This window comes from Artemia sp. Qi Xiang Cuo, chromosome 6, assembly GCF_049724085.1.
Source record: "Artemia sp. Qi Xiang Cuo chromosome 6, ASM4972408v1, whole genome shotgun sequence".
Taxonomy (NCBI): Eukaryota; Metazoa; Arthropoda; class Branchiopoda; order Anostraca; family Artemiidae; genus Artemia; species Artemia sp. Qi Xiang Cuo.
This window is the reverse complement of record NC_142799.1, coordinates 53283128-53302128: the sequence shown is the minus strand read 5'-3', so window position 1 is coordinate 53302128 and position 19001 is coordinate 53283128. Positions and strand designations below refer to the sequence as shown.

Here is a 19001-nt window from a genome sequence, read left to right as displayed (position 1 = left end):
TTAAAAAAAGAAACAAACAAATGTATGCAAACAAATAAAGAAAGTCAATAATATAAACAGGAAACCCACTAATTTAGGTTGTTATTTGTTTTTCTCGTCAACCCCCTCCTCTGTAAAAGACGTGTGGTCGTCTCTTCAGTTAACATAGTTTAAAATGTGTTCAGGCATTATTTGACCCTGAGCTAAATTATATAAAATATGTTTCATCTGTAATGATTACCGTACTGAGCCTATTGAAAAACTATAGAAAAACATTGAAAAAGGTAAAAAAATTGAATAATAAACCCATCTCCATTTCTTTAAAAACCTCATAAAGTAAAATAAAAATCAACAAGATTCCTATTCTTGGGAGTTTCGTATAAAGTTTTTTGTACTTGTGGAAAATGTTACATTGACAGAACCTGTCAGCAGGTAGGAGAAAGGCTAAACAAACACAAACTTTCAATTGACGAATATCAAAACAAAATAACGATTTTGATACTACTGTAGCCACAATCTTTTAGGGAAGCAGTTTGAAAAAAAAAAACACATAAAGACCTCGCTTTAAACAGAGATAGTGGTAATGTTTTATGCACCGTATCTATGACAGTTTAATACTAAGAATTTCAACTCAAGTTTATCTTTTTTTTAAAAAAAAGATTAAGTCGTCTTAATACCTATCAATTTGGTAGATAGGCTGATTAGATCGATTTAGGTCAATTAAATCGATTTAGGTCGATTTAAATCGATTTAGTAGATAGGCTCTCAGGGAAAAAATTCTTCCCCAATCTAATTTTTGAACGATCGTTTCATGTGTGTCGTTTTAGGAAGGGGAGAGGATTCGTAGACCAAAGTTAAACTCTTAAATTAATGATTGAGAAGCGCCTGTGTCATAAAACCCATTTAGTCCTTAGTTATATAGATTATGAGGAAGTGTTTGATTCAGCACATAAAAGAGCTTGAACGATGGTCCTATCCTTGTATGGTTTATCAGATAAATGCATTAAAGTGATTAATTTTATGTACGAGACTGAAATTGCTGCGGTTAAGGTAAGAAATGAGGTAATTTGCTGGTTTCGTGTTAAATCAGGAGTTAAGCAGGGTCTCGTTCTATCATCATTTAAATAGATCATTTTTACGGACTTTGTCTTAAGGAGCACAGCAAAGGCAATGGGAGAACACGGGATCAATTGGGGAAGTAAAGCCCTCCTAGACTTAGATTATGCTGATGATTTTAGAACCCTAGATGAAAATATTAGCAAACGCAGGATGCAGGGTGCGAGTACAGGATGAAAGAACAGGTTACAAGATCAATGGTAATAAGACTAAGTCGCTAAGACTAAGAATAAGTGAAGATGAAGAGGTGGTTTAGAGAAGAGAGGTGCGTAAAGAGAAAATGGATCAGGTGGACAGTTTCACTTGCCTAGGTAGTATTAGTAAAGATAGTGGGCTCAGTGAAGATGTTAAACGTAGAATAGCCAAGACCCAGGGTGTTTTTCACAGTAGAAAAAAGCTTGGAATAATAGGAAGAGAAGTATGTGGACCAAGATTAGAATATTGGAACCTGCAGTGATGACAGTGGTCAAGTATGTTTCTGAAGCGTGGGCGCTCTAAACAAAGGAGTAGGATCTTATAAATGTTTTCCAGAGAAATTGCCTACAGATTGTTTTAGGAACCCGACTGACTACCCATATCTCAAACAGTAAGCTGTACGTAAATTTGGTTTAATCCTGGTTTCAAGGGCTATAATGAGAGGAAGGTTGAGATAGATGAGACACGTTCTGTGGATGAAGGATGACAGATTGGGAAAAGTCGGCCTTGTTGGCCTACCGTCTAGGGCCGAACGAAAAGCAGGTCGCCCCCGAACGGGGTAGGAAGATGTCGCAAGAAAGGATTTAAAGGAAATAGGAAATTCTTGGGAGGGGAGGGTGTAAAGAGAGAGGCTTTGAATAGACTGGGGTGGAGGAGGTGCGTGTGTAGACCTGTTGGGCTCAGGTTGCCTGGTGCTGGATTGAGTTGTTAGTAATGATAGTTGTAGTTTCATTTGTGTCTTGTGTTTTTCAGTCATTTTATTCTTTCTGTTCATATTACTTCAAAAGTTTTATTTTTCCTTTTAAGATTAAGGGGGCTAAAGATTAAGGGGGCTTGGACACGTTCTGCGGATGAAGGATGACCGATTGCCAAAGATTGTCTTTTTCAGCCAACCATCTAGGGCCAAGCGAAAAGCAGGTCATCCCCAAAGGGGGTGAGAGGAGGTGATCAGGAAAGATTTAAGGAGAAATGGAACTGCTTAGAAGGGTGTAAAGATGGAGGCTTTAAATAGATTGGGATGAAGTTGGAGCTTGCGTAGCTGTGTTGCCCTCAGGATGTTTAGTGCTGTAGTGAGTTGTTGGTAGTAGTAGTAGTAGCAGCAGTGCGTGCCTGATCACAAGCTGCTTACTTATTGAAAGTCAGTTCTTCGGGTATTATATTTGTTATGTAAAAGTAATCTTTTGATTTGTAAAAAATATTATTTATTGTTGTTGTTTTTTCGGCTAATCTTCGGTCTTCTTATCTGTAGCTTCTCCCTCAGTAATCCCACTTCTTCTATCCTTTACTTTCAAAATTATTTACTTTTAAATAATTCTTCTTATTAGCACACCCGTTTTCATTTATTTTTGCTATTGAGGACGATTTTGTTGTTAGTCAGCCGGATTTAGTTTTTTATAATCTTTTGAGGAATATTTTATAATCATTTATTTCCCTTTTATTGTCTTTAGTCTTGTCTTTATGATTTGACCTTTTCAACCGTCAAAATATCTCAATTTTGATTCAAAAATGCTTTTTCTCATTTACAGGAGCAGGGGATTATAATGACCCTGCCAACGTTCAAGCAACGCAGTCAATATCTGCTGTTTTGATGATGGTTCTTCAATTCACCACAAACAATGGTAGGCATCGACTCACTACTTGTACTTTGTATTTCAGGTGTTTACAGTGCTACGATTTTTTTTATTTTTTTTTGTAATTCTACCTTGTACTCTGATTAATTTACTCACATAAAGTATTTGGTTATACTATCTTATACTTTATTTTATTTATTAATAATTTATTATATAGGTAATTTAATCAAATAATAATTTACTCAAATAATATGTTAAATATTTAAAGTAATTTTAGCTACAGTCGGAAAATAAATCGATTCTATATCAAATAAGTTAGATCTGTCTTTATTCAATATACGTCTTGTTTGTTACCGTTTTTGTTTTCTTTTGACGTTACAATTTACGGCGAAAGAGATAAATAATTAGGCTTAAGGTCGTGCAGGTTGACAATGACTTCTGAAAATATTTTTAGACGAATTGTTTAAAAATCACTAGAGTAGAGAAAAAATAACTATACCTAGTTCATAGCCTATTCGGCCTGGTAAGTTTGTTTTCTTTTCGCTTGTTTAGTTAAAACTATATAAATTTTCAAATAATTTCAGCTAGGAAATTTTATTTTTCTTTTGAGTGATTTTAGACACAACTTCATTTTTTTAACCTTTGAACTTAAAAAGTAGGTGTAATAGCTACTACAATAGACGTTTCCAACTAATCTGATTTGTAACTGAAATTAACCGTACACTTTTTAACACCGTCTAGAATGATAATTTTTGGAATAGACTATATCCAGAAATTTCCTATTATTCAGTTAGAAGGTACCTTTTGAGAGCAGAATCTGAGATATGCAAAATATATATGGGGCTAAAATAAAGACGAATATTAAGTATTTATAGAGGGAAATGGATGGTGGAAAATTTTGAAGAGTATTACCTTCTGTGCATTAGAAATGCGGGGAAATACGTCAATGTCTTTACACCACATGGATCGTTTCTTGGTGACTGGAGAATCGGCAGGAAGAGAACATGAGTTTTAAAAGATAAGCAAAAATGTATAACGAAGATGAAATGTATTTTTTGGCGAGTTTTATTTTTTAGGAGGTTTGTTCTGTTGTCTTTTTTGTAAATCATGTGGCTCCAGTGTTATATATCATGTCCTATTGGCACTGTAATTAGAAAATGAATTGAAAGTTAAAACGGGGAAAATTTTTCATGAAGGCTGGTAGGCAGTTTATTTTTCGAGTAAACAGTTTCATTGCAAGAAATGAACTTAAAAAGTTTTATGTTGTCAGATTTAGGGGGCCTTTAATAACTGGCAGCCTTCGGAGATAACTCTTTTAAAAAGTTTTATTCTTTTAAGAATAATACCTTTAAATAATATAATACCCTATCAGAGGTCGCCAAACCGTCGATTACGAGCTTCTGATTTCTCGTATGGAACTTTTCGGTAGTTTACGGTGAATTTTCAGATACAGCACTTGGGGCAATAAATCGGACTAATCTGAATTGCACTACCTACCCCAAGCCTTTGATCATAGGCAGCGCGATAGCGCTGCCTAGGCTCATTCGATTGGAAATTGGAGTGGCTAGTGCCCTTTTCAATAGTCGAAAGAGATTGGAGGGCAACTAACACCCTTTCGACGCCCACCATTTCCCCAAACACATCCAATCAAAATTTTAAAATAGCCATTTTGTTCAGGGTAGTTGATTTCCAGATAGAAATTATGTTTTTGAGGAAGACACTCCCCCACAGCCCTCAGGACAGGGGTTGTAAGTTATGCCCTGGGGGCACATAAGATTTTTATAGAAAGCGTTGTCGTAGAAACTTCAAAGAAGCCTCATTTGATTAAAAATTCAAAGGGCTAAAAGTGATTGGAGGGCAAATAACCCCCCTCTTATGCCCACCTTTTCCCCCAACACATCCAATCAAAATTGTAAGATAGCCATTTTGTTCAACGTAGTTGAAAGTTCTGGAAATTGGGTCTTTGATTAGAACACTCCCCCCACAATCTTCTGGGCAAGGGTTATAAGTTATTCCCTCGGGGGATATAAGTTTTTATTAAAATCTTTGTCGTAGAAACTTGAAAAAGGGCTCATTCGATTGGAAATTCAAAAGGCTAGTGCCCTTTTTAATAGTCTCGGAAGTGATTTGAGGGCAACTAACCCCCCTCTCACGCCCACCTTTTCCCCAAACATATCCAATCAAATTTTTAAGATAGCCATTTTGTTCAACGTAGTTGAAAGTTCTGGAAATAGGGTCTTTGATTAGAACACTCCCCCCACAATCTTCAGGGGAAGGGTTATAAGTTATTCCCTGGGGGGATATTAGTTTTTATTGAAATCTTTGTCGTAGAAACTTGAAAAAGGGCTCATTCGATTGGAAATTCAAAAGGCTAGTGCCCTTTTTAATAGTATCGAAAGTGATTTGAGGGCAACTAAACCCCCTCTCACGCCCACCTTTTCCCCATACACATCCAATCAAAATTTTTAGATAGCCATTTTCTTCAAAGTAGTTGAAACTTCTGGAAACTAGGTGTATTAGGATGACAACGCTTCCACCCCCACAGTCCTCAGGGCAAGGGTTGTAAGTTATGCCCTTGTGGCATATAAGGTTTTTATAGAAAGCAAGTTTGTAGAAACTTCAGAAAGGGCTCATTCAATTGGAAATTGAAAGGGCTATTGCCCTTTTAATAGTCGAAAGGGATTGAAGGGCAACTAACCTCCCTCTCACGCCAACCATTTCCCCAAACACATCCAATCAAAATTTTGAGATATCCATTTGATGATAACCTCATCAGAGTCCTCAGTGCAAGGGTTTTAAGTTATGCCCTGGGGCATATAAGGTTTCTATAGAAAGTTGTTGTAGAAATTTCAAAAAGGGCTAATTTGATTGGAAATTGAAATTGCCCTTTTTAATAGTCGAAAGTGATTCGAAGGCTTGACATTTTTATAGTAAAGATCGATGTGGGTATAATGTATTATTTTGTTGTTGTTGTTTAGATTTGGGCACTTAGTATCGAAGGAGTTGTCATAGGAACTTCGAAAAGGGCTCATTCGATTGAAAATAGAAAGGGCTGATGCCCTTTTTAACAGTCGAAAGTGATTGGAGGGAAACTAATCCCCCTCCCACGCCCACCCTCCCATTTGCCTTATGTTTAAAAACTAAATGCTGCCATAAGATTACATCAAAATGTACTGTGTTAATGCTCATTCTCAATAAGGCATCTCAGCAGTATCCCAAGAACGACTGAGGGTATTATGTTCAAACTTTCGGGGCTACTTCTGCTCTTAAAATTTAACCAGGTCAAAATAGCGTAAGTGTATCCACGCTATCAAAGAAAGTAAACAGATTTTTTTTGCGAATGGTATCAAGTTTTCAATTTCAGGTCAACTAGAGGAGGTATGAAACTAAATTAAACACTACTATTTGTGTCCAGTTTTTTTTAAAAGGGTGTATGTTGTTAAAAATTGCCGAAAATTTTTCTTCAGCATACAAATAGCAGGAGAAACTATAAATTCTTAAAAAAACGAAAAGATTTACAGTATTTTTTTTTTTTCTGAAAAGACTATGTCAATATAAAACGAACAGAAATTAATTAAAAAAAAATTTTCACACAAAATAAGTTTTTCAAAGAAAAGTAAAGAACTCCATTAAACAAAAAAATGAGCAAAAATCAAACGAAATAATCTACCAAGCATGAAACTACCACAAATCAGCATCGATAAATAAATGAATCCCAAAACGAGCAGAAATTAAAATAAATAAACGAGTCAAACTCAAAACGAGCAGAAATTAACATAAGTTGGGCTCAAAACCCCTATGCCTACCCCTAAGTTAAACCCCTAAGTTATAAAAGTGAAAACATTTATGTTTTTTTCAGTAAAGTGCAAATTATGTTCTGGCCTTGAAAAGGCATAGGGGTTTGAGCCCAACTTATGTTAATTTCTGCTCGTTTTGAGTTTGACTCGGTTATTAATTGTAATTTCTGTTCGTTTTGGGTTTCATTTATTTATCGATCGAAAATATTCATTCACAAAAGTTGGTAAGCTTGGCAATCGATAGAGTTTCCGTTATTGTAGGTGGTGAGAAAGGATTCATTTCCGTGTGTCGGAAACACTATAGCTATCCCAAATTTCCATTACTATTGCATAGTACACCAGCAGACATTATGCGGTAGGTTTTTTAGTATGAGCGATATGAAGAAAACCAATATTTAAGTCGTGTTGGGGTTCCACCCCTGTTTCTTTTCTTTTCAGATAAATGACTTATTTTCTTTTCTGTAATTACATTTGCCTACAAGATAATTTTAATCCTAAGTTGAATTCTGGTTGCTAAGCTGGATCCTTTCGCAATAAGTAAGCTTTGAACTAAATTCTGTTTTGGACTTTCTGGTTTGAGTCATTGAAAGGTAAAGGTAAGAAAAAGTAGAATGGGTTTTGAATGGGGATTGAGAGGATTGGCCAAGTGAAAGTGCACACCTATGAAAAGTTGCTTTACAGAATATTATTTTTGAGTAGTCTACTTTGAGACCCCGTATAGGGAGTCTGTAATGGGAATTTATAGATGTGTTATATATGACCGTTTGAAAGAATACAAGTAAGGTATTTTCTACAAACTGTGTACTAATTTTCCCGGAACCCAGGCAGGTTAGGAACAGAGTTACGAGATACGGTCATTATTATATTGACAGGGGGGTTCGTTACCCCCAAGAGGATAGTTAGAAATTAGCGGTAACCCAGGGTGGACGCCCTTGGCCTTAGAATTTGGCCATTTGATCGCTCGATCACGTTGTCATACCATGGGGCAGGGCATACTGTTAATTGGGTATTACCAAACCCGTTATTTACAGAACTGGTGTAGTAGATGCGGGCATCCCCTAAAATTTGGCGCCGCAGGGGCTTTTCCCTACAATAAGTGGTTCAGCACCATTTTTGCACCAATAAGTGGTGACACCTGTACCTTACCACACCAATAAGTCGTAAATTAAGTAAGAGCTCATGCAGTTTAGTGATGTTTGTTCAAGACTCTGACTGAAGAGTTGCAATGCCTGCATGGTGATCGCTACGTATAGAAGCTCATTGACTTAACAGAGGTAGGGCTTTATAATTTATCAAAGAGTTATTTCGGGTTTGGTGACATTTTTGAGAGAACTAGGTGTATCATTCCCTGAGCTAGAGGATCCAGTTTTGCTGGGAGATTTTTCTTTCCTTGTACACATAACCCAAAAGCAAAATATCCTTAATCTGCAGCTTCAAGGCAAAAATAAAGATTTATTGGAACCATTTCAGGTGTGGTCTCAATCACAAAAACTGGAGCTATGGGGAACAAATCTTACCGTGGGCGAATATAAACATTTTCTTATTTGAAGCAGACTCTTGACATACAAGGACCTCCACAGCCTCCTTATGACGAAAAAGAAAATAATAATACGTTATGATTATAACCCGTCACGTCTCCTTTTGAAGAGACTGATGCTGAAGAATTCTCTACTTGTCTCATGCGACATTTTGTAGAAAACAATGCTGCAGTGGAGATGGAACTCGCTGTTTTTGAAAGTTACCTTTCATCAAAATCACTCACTCAAAGCAATGAAAATATTTGGCCTTGTCTTCCCAAGAAAAATATCCAATTTTGCTTCAGGTTGGTGCATGAATGAAGGCAATGTTCAGCTCAAAATATCATTGTGAGATTTTATTTTCCAATACGAAATTCACTAAAAACAAGTGCAAAACAGGCTGACTGACGAAAATTTGGACAACTGTATTCGAATGGCTGCTACATAAGAGTGTTGATGACAAAAAAGGTGCCACCCTTCACTATGTTTTGTGTTTTGTTTTCAAGCTTTGTTGAGTAGCTCACATAAAGGTTTATGAGCTCTGAAATTGCTTAGTCGCTTAAAATTTTGACGACCACTGTGCTGCAGTCTTTCTATGCATTGTATAATCACCTAATGAAAATTCTATTGAAAATACTGTTATTTAGGAATTATCATTTAGAACTATATGTTGATCTGGAGAAAATACTCAAAGCTTTGCATTAATAATCTCTAAGTTACAGTGAAAAGAGCAATTAGGCGGGAACTTAAAAATTCATAGAGTTTTGGGTGATATCAAAGTCCGAAGAGAGCATACACATTTCTACATGTCTATAAAAGAATGGCAGAGGGGCATCGGTTCGTTTTCAACTTTTGATACTGGTTCTTCTTGATATGGGTTATTGAAACGCAAAGTCTATTACTTACACCCGAAAAAATTAGGCATTTTTTTCTCTGTTTTCAAACTAATAGCTTTTATTTTTTAGCACTTCACTGTCAACTTTTGGAGTGTTTACTTCAACTGAGGCCAGATGCTGTACGTCATCTTTTGGCAGTTATTGCCCATAGTCCGACATCAGCAAGAGCTCCAGCAGCAAATCTTTTGTTTTACTACTGGCCATCGCTAAATCCCACTCTCTATGACCGCCGAAACATGCATGCTAAGTTCACTGGTAGGCTCTCTTTTAATATAAGTTTTGAGAACTTTTCCTTTCTTGGAAAATTATGCAATTCAATGGTCGAAAAACTGCAGATCTACAGACAAAGAGAAATTGTAGGCTTTTCTAGAATTCCCTGTATACTACCGTAAAATTCATCGCTCATTTTGCTTATTATCGTATCTGCCAAAAATCGGATTTCGGGTTTCTTTGCTTTGAATCAACCAAAAATCCAGTTTAAGGTCACTTAGATATTTTTAGAATCCTCAGCAATTTATCCAAAATCTTATTTCGGAATTCTGAAAATTCTTGAAATCTAGTGTCGGCAAATACGATAGTAGGCAAGATGGGTGATGAATTGTGTTTGTGACAATATATATCTGTAAACTTACATTGAATGTTCAGTCTAGCTAAAGCGGTGATTGGAGTGTATGACAAAAAAGTGTTCTAAGCTAGCTTTTTTGTCCTTTTAAACTAACTTTGGATCGTGGGTAAAAATAACAAATAATCAGACAATAATAAATAGACAATATCACATTCCATGGGGTGGCTCTGATCCTGGGATGAAAAAAATACAAATGAAATGACATTTCACATGCTATTTAATATAAATAGTACACTTTTGAGTGAATTATTTGTATGGACAAATAATGTAGTGTCCACAATTATTAGCCTATAAATTTCTTAAACTTATGGGCATCAAGGAGTGAATTAATCAATGATTTTACGATTTTCAAGGTTTCACTAAAGTGTACTGTTCATTTTGAACAGGAGTACCTCTATACTAACATCCAACTCTAAGTTTAATATCATTTTCTAGAGAATAGTAGGTTAAACTGACACTGTTTTTATCTATTTATAACGAATTAAATTAGCTACTTAATGATTTTCTCATCTTTCCCTTGCAAGAAGAAAAAAACACTAAGCTCTAATAAGACAATTATAAGCTAAAAACAAAAAAAATGATCACATTTTTGAGTGAACACCTTAGTTTTATCTCTTGTAATCTATCTATTATAACGTATCTTTTATCTCTTGTATCCTTTATCCGTATTTTCACAGACCTTATCTTTGCCCTGTTGTCCACAGAAGGTACTGTGAACCAATGACGAGCTGACTAGACCTGACTATTTGACTATAAAACATAGGGCTTATACAAGATTTCTTTGGACTCGGAATAAAAAAGAAGGAAAATTAAAAAAATAAACCTAGACTGGTTCAACTTTATTTACACTTAAGTTTCTGATCTAAATCTAAGATTTAAGGGTAATAGCTAAGTATCTGATCGTCAAAACAGACTTTTCAGGCTAAAAATTCTCTGACTTTCCTAAATAAATTTGGTATTAGCAAAAAATGCACGCTTTTTCTCTTTTAAATATTTGACTTTTCCGTGTTTTTCATACCCCAAACAAAACCACCCTTTCTAATTTCTGAAAGATACTCTGTGTTTCTGTAAATTGATAGGAGATGATTAATGGAAAGTATTCTTTCCCTTTGTTTAAAACTTCTAGGAAGTGTTTGAAACTAGAAAGTACTAGAAAGTAGAAAATCATCGCTAGAAAATTAAACTTTTCTTAGCATTATCTAATGGTTTTTCGTTAGATTACAACATATCACCGATTGTTTCCTAAGTCCAAATATTGTTGTGAATGTTAGGAAAAAGAGGAGAAACGCCAGCCTACATGGCGATATGGCGAAATGGTAAAACAAAAGCTCATGAAATCATGTCATTCACGACTTATCAAAACACAGATCAACCTCTTACCCAAAAAGAAGAAAAATGGACCCAACGAGCTTGTTTTGGCTTATCCTGAGCTTATTTGTTTAGCTTGTTTTGAATTATGCAATTGTCTCTCCATAATTTACTAACTATCATTGTCTCACAAAAAGGCTAAATGCATTGTTTATGAGCATAACTAGATCTCAAGTGCAGCTTGAAAAATGATTACTTGTCAAGCTCTCTCAAGGAAAATGACGAATCCACTCATATGGTTGAATTTGATGAGGTGCCCCTTAAGAATAGAACTCAGAAACGCATAAAAAACTATAGGAATAACATAACCGTAGAGAATTTCAATGGAATTGGTGGGAATACTCTGCAACTGACTGCAACCAATAGTGCGATACGATCAGCTCTTAAAAAAAGCATTCATGACTATTTTTTTCAAGCACATAACTGAATTGAATATGTTTTTTTTAGAAAGAGGCTGAAACCTCTGGGATCCTAAGGTATGCTAAATTTAATGAGAAAATTTAGCGAATTGAATATGTTTCTTTTTAGAAAGAGGCTGAAACCTTTAGAATCCTAAGTTATACTGAATTTAACGGGAATTTTTTTCGTGAATTGAATATGTTTTTTGAGAAAGAGGCTGAAACCTCTAGTATTCTAAGTTATGTATATATCAGAGGCAACGCTGTAGCGTTGCCAATTGTAAAGGCCATGCGGCTCCAATGTTTTATTATTTATTATTATTTTTTTTTCCCAGAGGCACTTCATATGGAAGGGATCGTCGTATAAACCGTAAAGGGGGCTCATTCGATTGGAAATCGAGAGTTCTAGTGTTCTTTTTAATAGTCGAAAAGGATTGGAGGGCAACTAGCCCCCCCCCTCCCCACGCCCATGATTCCCCCAAACACATCCAATCAAAATTTTGAGATAACCATTTTGTTCAGCGTAGTTGATTTCCAGATAGAAAATATATTTTGAGGAGGACACTCCCCCACAACCCTCAGGGCAAGGGTCTTAAGTTATGCCCTGGGGCATATAAGGTTTTTATAGAAAGTGTTGTCATAGAAACTTCACAACATTTTCATATGATTGGAAGTTCAAAGGGCTAGTGCCTTTTTTAATATAGAAAATTGACTGGAGGGGAAGTAGCCGCCGGCCGCCGCCCCCCCCGCCCAACATTTCTCCAAACACATCCAATCAAAAATTTCAGATAGCCATTTTGTTCAGCGTAGTTGATTTCCAGATAGAAAATATATTTTTGAGGTGGACACTCCCCCACAACCCTCAGGGCAAGGGTTTTCAGTTATGCCCTGGGGGCATATAAGGTTTTTATAGAAGGCGTTGTCGTAGAAACTTCAAAAAAAGCTCATTCGATTGGAAAAAAATAGTACCCTTTTTAATAGTCGAAAGTGATTGGAGGGCAACTAGCCGCCCCCCCACGCCCATTATTCACCCAAACAGATCCAATCGAAATTTTGAGATAGCCATTTTGTTCAGCGTAGTTGATTTCCAGATAGTAAATATATTTTTGAGGAGGAAACTCCCCCACAACCCTCAGGGCAAGGGTTTTAAGCCATGCCCTGGGGGCATTTAAGGTTTTTATAGAAGGTGTTGTCGTAGAAACTTCAAACCAGGCTCATTCGATTGTAAATTAAAGGGATAGTGCCCTTTTTAATAGTCAAAAGTGATTGGAGGGCAACTAGCCCCCCCCCCGACGCCCATCATTTCCTCAAACACATCCAATCAAAATTTTGAGATAGCCATTTTGTTCAGCGTAGTTGATTTCCGAATAGAAAATATGTTTTTGAGGAAAACACTCCCCCACTACCTTCAGGGCAAGGGATTTAAGTTATGACCTTGGGGCATATAAGGTTCTTATATAAGTCGTTGTCGTAGAAACTTTAAAAAAGGCTCATTTGATTGGAAATTCAAAGTGATATTGCCCTTTTTAATAGTAGAGAGTGATTAGAGGGCAACTAGCCCCCCCACGCCCATCATTCTCCCAAACACATCCAATCAAAATTTTGAGATAGCCATTTCGTTGAGAATAGTTGATTTCCAGATAAAAAAAATATTTTTGAGGAGGACAATCCCCCACAACCCTCAGGGCAAGGGTTTTAAGTTATGCCCTGGGGGCATATTAGATTTTTATAGAAGGCGTTGTCGTAGAAACTTCAAAAGAGGCTCATTCGATTGGAAATTCAAAAGGCTAGTGCCCTTTTTAATAGTTGAAAGTGATTTGGAGGGCAACTAGCCCTCTTCTAACGCCCACCTTTTCCCCAAACACATCCAATCAAAATTTTGAGATGGCCATTTTATTAAACGCAGTTTTAAGTTCTGGAAATTAGGTCTTTGAGGATGACTCCCCTCCCACAGCCCTCAGGGCAAGGGTTGTAATTTAAGGATTCTCTGAATCCTTCCCATTATCTCTTATGGAAGGGATGCTTGTATAAACTTTAGAGAGGGCTCATTTGACTGAAAATTGAAAGTTCTTGTTTACTTTTTAGGAGTCAAAATAGATTGGAGGGTAACTAGCCCCCCCCCCCCCCAAGCCCCAAAGGCATCAGATAAAATTTTTTTAGATAGACATTTTGTTAAAATAGTTCAAAGTTCTGATAACAAAAAACTCCGGTGTCGACACAGCCCACTAGGGCCCGGGGGTAGGCGTTGTAAATTATGCCCTGGGGCATAAATTATTAAGGGGGGTTTATAACTTATGGGAAGGGGTTTTGTATGGGAAGAACACACAGGAAATCTATTATAATTATCCAATTATAAGGTTAAAATACATACTCTGAGATAGATGTAAAATTGCTTTGGCACACTAAATCCTATTAAGGTCAATTCCACACAGTCGTGATCCCTTTGTGTCAGCAAGTGAAATGGTCTAAACCCCCTTATTGGAGCTATTTTTTCAATCCAATCATTGTTGTCAATCGCTGTCCACAAGTTATGCAAGCTGTCTATTGTTCATATATAAGGTTTTTATCAAAGAGGTAATCGTATAGACTTTGAAAAAAGCCTCATTCCATTTAAATTGAAAGTTCTAGATCCGTTTTTTAAAGTCAAGAATAATTGGACAGTAAGCACCCCTCCCCCCACGACATAAAACCTTTAAATTTTGTGAAATCAAAACGAACAAAATTAATAAAAAAAAAATTCCGAAAAATAATTTTTTCAAATAAAATTAATGGCCATTTTTAACTAAGATCAGCAGATACAAATACCTATTAGAATTCAACCTCAAAAAGACCAGAAACTACTATTAAAGAATAAATGAAACCCTAAACGAACAGAAATTGAATAGACAATCATAGGAAAAAACATACAACAATTAATAATATAGATGAATAAATAGATCTTGAAGCGAGTAATGCTTAGATTGAATATGAAAGCTTAAAACGAAAACAAATATTTTGCTATTAAAGTATAAATGAAACTTAAAACGAACAGAAATTAAATAAAAAATCACTGCAGAAGCCTAAAACCTACTGCGTCATTGGCGCTTTACTGAAAACGAATTATATTACAAATGTTTTTCTTTTGTACTTAATATTGAAAGTAAATATTAAAATTACAGTAAAATTTTGAACTGATGAGCTTTTAGCAATTAATATCATTATGCATCAAATATTCAGTTTAATTTATTAGTTCTTTTCAAGATTGGTCAAGACAAATATAGTCTCAATACAAGCAAAATTTGGATGCTGCCCCCTTCTTTAACTGTAAAAACCTAAAGCCTTCTGCGTCATTGGTGCTCCACTGAAAACGAATTACTTATATATTACAAATTTATTATTTTCCAGTTCTTACAGCATTGAAAATGAAAATAAAAATTACAGTGAAAAAAAATCTTGAACTGATGGATCTTTCAACAATTAATATCACCATATATCTAATATTCAATTTGATTTTGGTTATACTTTCCAAGACTATTCAAGGCTCATATAGTTTTCAGTAAGGCGCCAATGACGCAGTAGGTTTTAGGCTTTTGCAGTGAGGCAATACCCAAACTCTTGTTTGTAGTTATTTTTATTCGATTGAAACTTGATTTGCATAGTCAGTTTAAGTTTCACTTGTTTTAAGATTTATTTATTCATTTACATTAATATATATTGTATGTTTGTTCGCATACAATATATTCGCGCACAAACATACAATATATATAAAATTTTTTTTGTAGTGAAACTATATTTGTCTTGACTAATCTTGAAAAGAACTAATAAATTATACTGAATATTTGATGCATAATGATATTAATTGCTAAAAGCTCATCAGTTCAAAATTTTACTGTAATTTTAATATTTATTTTCAATATTATGTACAAAAGAAAACATTTGTAATATAATGCGTTTTCAGTAAAGCGCCAATGACGCAGTAGGTGTTAGGCTTCTGCAGAGAGGCGATACCCAAACTCTTGTTTGTAGTTATTTTTATTCGATTCAAACTTGATTTACATATTCAATTTAAGTTTCACTCGTTTTAAGATTTATTTATTCATTTACATTAATATCCCGATCCTACATACACCCACCTTCTATCTGCCAATACTAACAAAAAACACTCATTTCTCAGATCCGCCAATTCCTTACAATTCTCCCAAAAATGAAAAATATATTTTCATCATCTTCCCCACACATCGGACAAGGGACTGGGTTAACACTATGGCCCCTAAATTTCCTCTCCCTTTCCCCAATATCAATCGACCCTCCCCTTAAATTCAAAATCCATTTTATTTCTTCCCTATTCAACCCCAACTTAAGATAAACTTCTTCCCCCCACGTGTCCTTCACCGTACTATACAGACTAAGAGATCCCGAGGCCTCCTTCCGAGCCTGCCACTGCTGTATTCCTTGCTCATTTAACCTTTCTTTTACCTTATCAACCACTGTATCCAAATTCAATCCCTGACCTTCATTCCAAAAATACAAATATCCAACTTCATCTAAAATTTTCTCAATTTCTTGCGGCCACCCTACCTCTATCTTATCCTCCAACAAACTAAAATACGCTTCTTTCGCTTGCCTATTTTTACTTCTTAAAATTTTTATCCAAAACTTCACCATTCCCGTTAACCTATCTTTTCTTAACCTACTTAGTCCTAAATCCCCCTTCAGTACAACACTGTGAGTGGATTTATGGGCCCTAAAAACTCATTTAAAATAATTTCTTTGCATTCTCTCCAACTCCTAACTTTCTCTTAAACCCCACAGCTCACACCCGTAATGCATAACCGGGAGGAGTTTAGTTCTAAATAAATATTTATGCATTGCTAAGTCCCTAATCTTTCCAACCTCACTTTTTAAAATTAAATTCATTCACATATTTCCCATTTGTACTCTATGCTTAACCTTCTGTGTATACTTACCATTACAAAAAACTTGACCCCTAGATACACCAATTTTTTTTAGTCGCTATAAGATCACCTTTAAATGTAAATTCATCATCTTTCCTTAAACTTTCCACCTTTCCTAAAAACTGCAATTACCGTTTTCTTCTTATTTAATTCTAATATGCTAAGTTTAATGCGAAAATTTTTCTGAATTGAATTTATTTTTTTTCTAGAAAGAGACTGAAATCTCTAGAATTTTAAGTTATGCTAAATTCAACGAGAATGTTTTTGCTAAGATTGCGCCCGTTTTAGGGGTTTATTTACTGCCCGAGGTGATAATAAATATCACACATTTGGAGACTCTGAAAAAATGTATTCATGCTATCTTTTTCAAGAAAAAACTGAATTGAATATGTTTTTTTTTTGCAAAGAGGCTGAAACTTCTAGAATTTTAAGTTTTGCTAAATTTAATGAGAAATTTCTTTTTTTTAAGATTGCGCCGTCTTAGAGGTCTATTTACCGCCCGAGGTGATAATATATATCACACATTTGGAGAATTTGGAAAAAGTGCATTCATGACTATCTTTTTCAAGAAAAAACTGATTTTTTTTTGTTAAGAGACTGAAACCCTTATAATTCTAAATTTGTTAAATTTAATGAGAAAATTTTTGTTAAGATTGCGCTCGTCCTAGGGGTTTATTTATCGCCAGAGGTAATAATGATATCACTCATTTGGATACTCTGAAAAAGTGCATTCATGACTATCTTTTTCAAGAAAAAACTGAATTGAATGTTTTTTGTTTTTTTTTGAAAAGAGGCTGCAACCTCTATTATTTTAAGTTATGCCAAATTTAATGAGAAATTTCATTTTAAGATTGCGCCGTCTTAGAGGTCTATTTACCGCCCGAGGTGAAAATAAATATTACATATTTGGAGACTTTGAAAAAGGTGCATTCATGACTATCTTTTTCAGGAAAAAAACTGAATTTAATATGTTTTTTTTCTTATAAAGAGGCTTAAACCTCTAGAATTCTAAGAATTCTAATAAATATCACACATTTGCAGTCGGCATACCATTTGAATCATAGAAGGTAATTAGATAAACAGCTGTCACAAGCTAAAAAAATAACCAATTTCCTGTCGCAAGTCAAATGTTAATATCCAAACAACTATAACGTGAATAAAAAATCAGTAGGAATACAAAAAGTCTTGGGACTAAAAGCAAAAATAAAGAATAGAAGTGAAAACTTGAAAAAAAGACTAGATCTCAAACTGCGTCACAATGGAGCAAAAATTAAAAGAAAATGACTGTACAAGAAATGGACAGTAATTATTGTGATAATACACGGACAACTAAAAAGGACACGAAAGAGCCCTATTTACTTCCGACGGATTTCGACGACTATCAATAATAGTATCGGCGAGTAACTTGAGACTGCTGAAAGGCTCAGCGGTCGAAATGGGGTCTAGCGGGGTTGTGAATATCAGGGAAAATATCCTTGCGGTAAAAAAAAAAAAATGCGGTCAAAGGATAAGTGAGCAAGGAAGAAGTGTATCTTTGGCCATTAATAGGTACTGTTCTATTAGCTAAAAGACACGCAAGATAGATGATAAAAGAAACTAGTCAAACAGGTTTCTTTCAACGGACAATTCCTATGCTGAGGATTGCAAACAGTGATTTATCACTGCGTTTACAATATTTAAACTTTTGTTTTTTGGGGTTTAGGGGGAAAAAAGGCTACCTAGGTTAGGTTAGGGTGCGTATTTAATATATGCCATGCTTTGCCCCCACCCCCCTGATGTGCAAATATATAGCCGAAATGTTTTTCTAAACTATTATATTTTAATCCTATTTTGTTATATTTTATTAGCATTAACCAAACTTCACTTATCGCGTATCTTGTAGCTAATAGAACAGTACCTGAATTTATTCCGATGTTTAAACAAGGATAGTGATGCAAACACAAGTTGTTTTTAAACTTCTGTTTTTAGAGTTTTGCCTACTATAAGCGAGAGTCACTCTGTGGGCTGTTCACCGTCATAAAAAGTTCAATACGACAGTGATTCATATTTACTACTCTTTCCTTTAGATTTCTTTCTTTTCATCTCTTCCTCCGTTCTTAATTCATGCTACTTTCCAATTTTCTTTGTTGTGATGTCCTTTTTGTTTTGTTTTTAATCTACGCTTTATTTCAGTTTCTTCTTTTGTTTCTCGTTTCTTAGCATGCAATTATTCTTAAACTTCTGTGATTCAAATGCAGCTGGAGATTCTGAAACGTCTGGTAAGTCTGATTGGGCGGTGTATGTAGAAAACAGGCCAATATAGTCTATGCTTAGCTAGCTTCTAAATAACTCGAATAGAAATTGAGACTGGCTCGATATATAGCTTTTTAGCAATGCTCGCAATATTTGAAATAGGTTTTAAAAAAATATACAAAGCTGAGCAATTTTGTTCTTTTCATTGCGAAATGAAAATATGCAAATTGAGTTTTTAGGGGAGGGGGGGGGGAGAGGATAACTTTCGATATTTGTCTCAAATCTTATTTTACGGCCTTGGTGGATTTCATCGATTTTCTTGACAAAGTGACAAATGACAAAGTGACTTTGAAACTCTATGGTAATAGTAACG

At 35.2% G+C, this 19001-nt stretch overlaps 1 protein-coding gene across 5 annotated transcripts in view; it reads left to right on the top strand.

Moving 5' to 3' along the window:
* Window positions 1-19001, top strand: part of unc79 (UNC-79 domain-containing protein) — a 230690-nt gene that overhangs the window by 35552 nt on the left and 176137 nt on the right. For 2 of the 5 annotated variants that reach the window (XM_089090820.1, XM_089090821.1), the window contains exons 5-7: window positions 2817-2909; window positions 9141-9326; window positions 18634-18654. In XM_089090820.1, coding sequence (XP_088946946.1) covers window positions 2817-2909; window positions 9141-9326; window positions 18634-18654 — 300 coding nt within the window. Of the gene's footprint in view, window positions 1-2816; window positions 2910-9140; window positions 9327-18568; window positions 18655-19001 lie in introns of those variants that run through there. The other 3 variants (XM_089090822.1, XM_089090824.1, XM_089090825.1) reach the window with 3 other exon arrangements.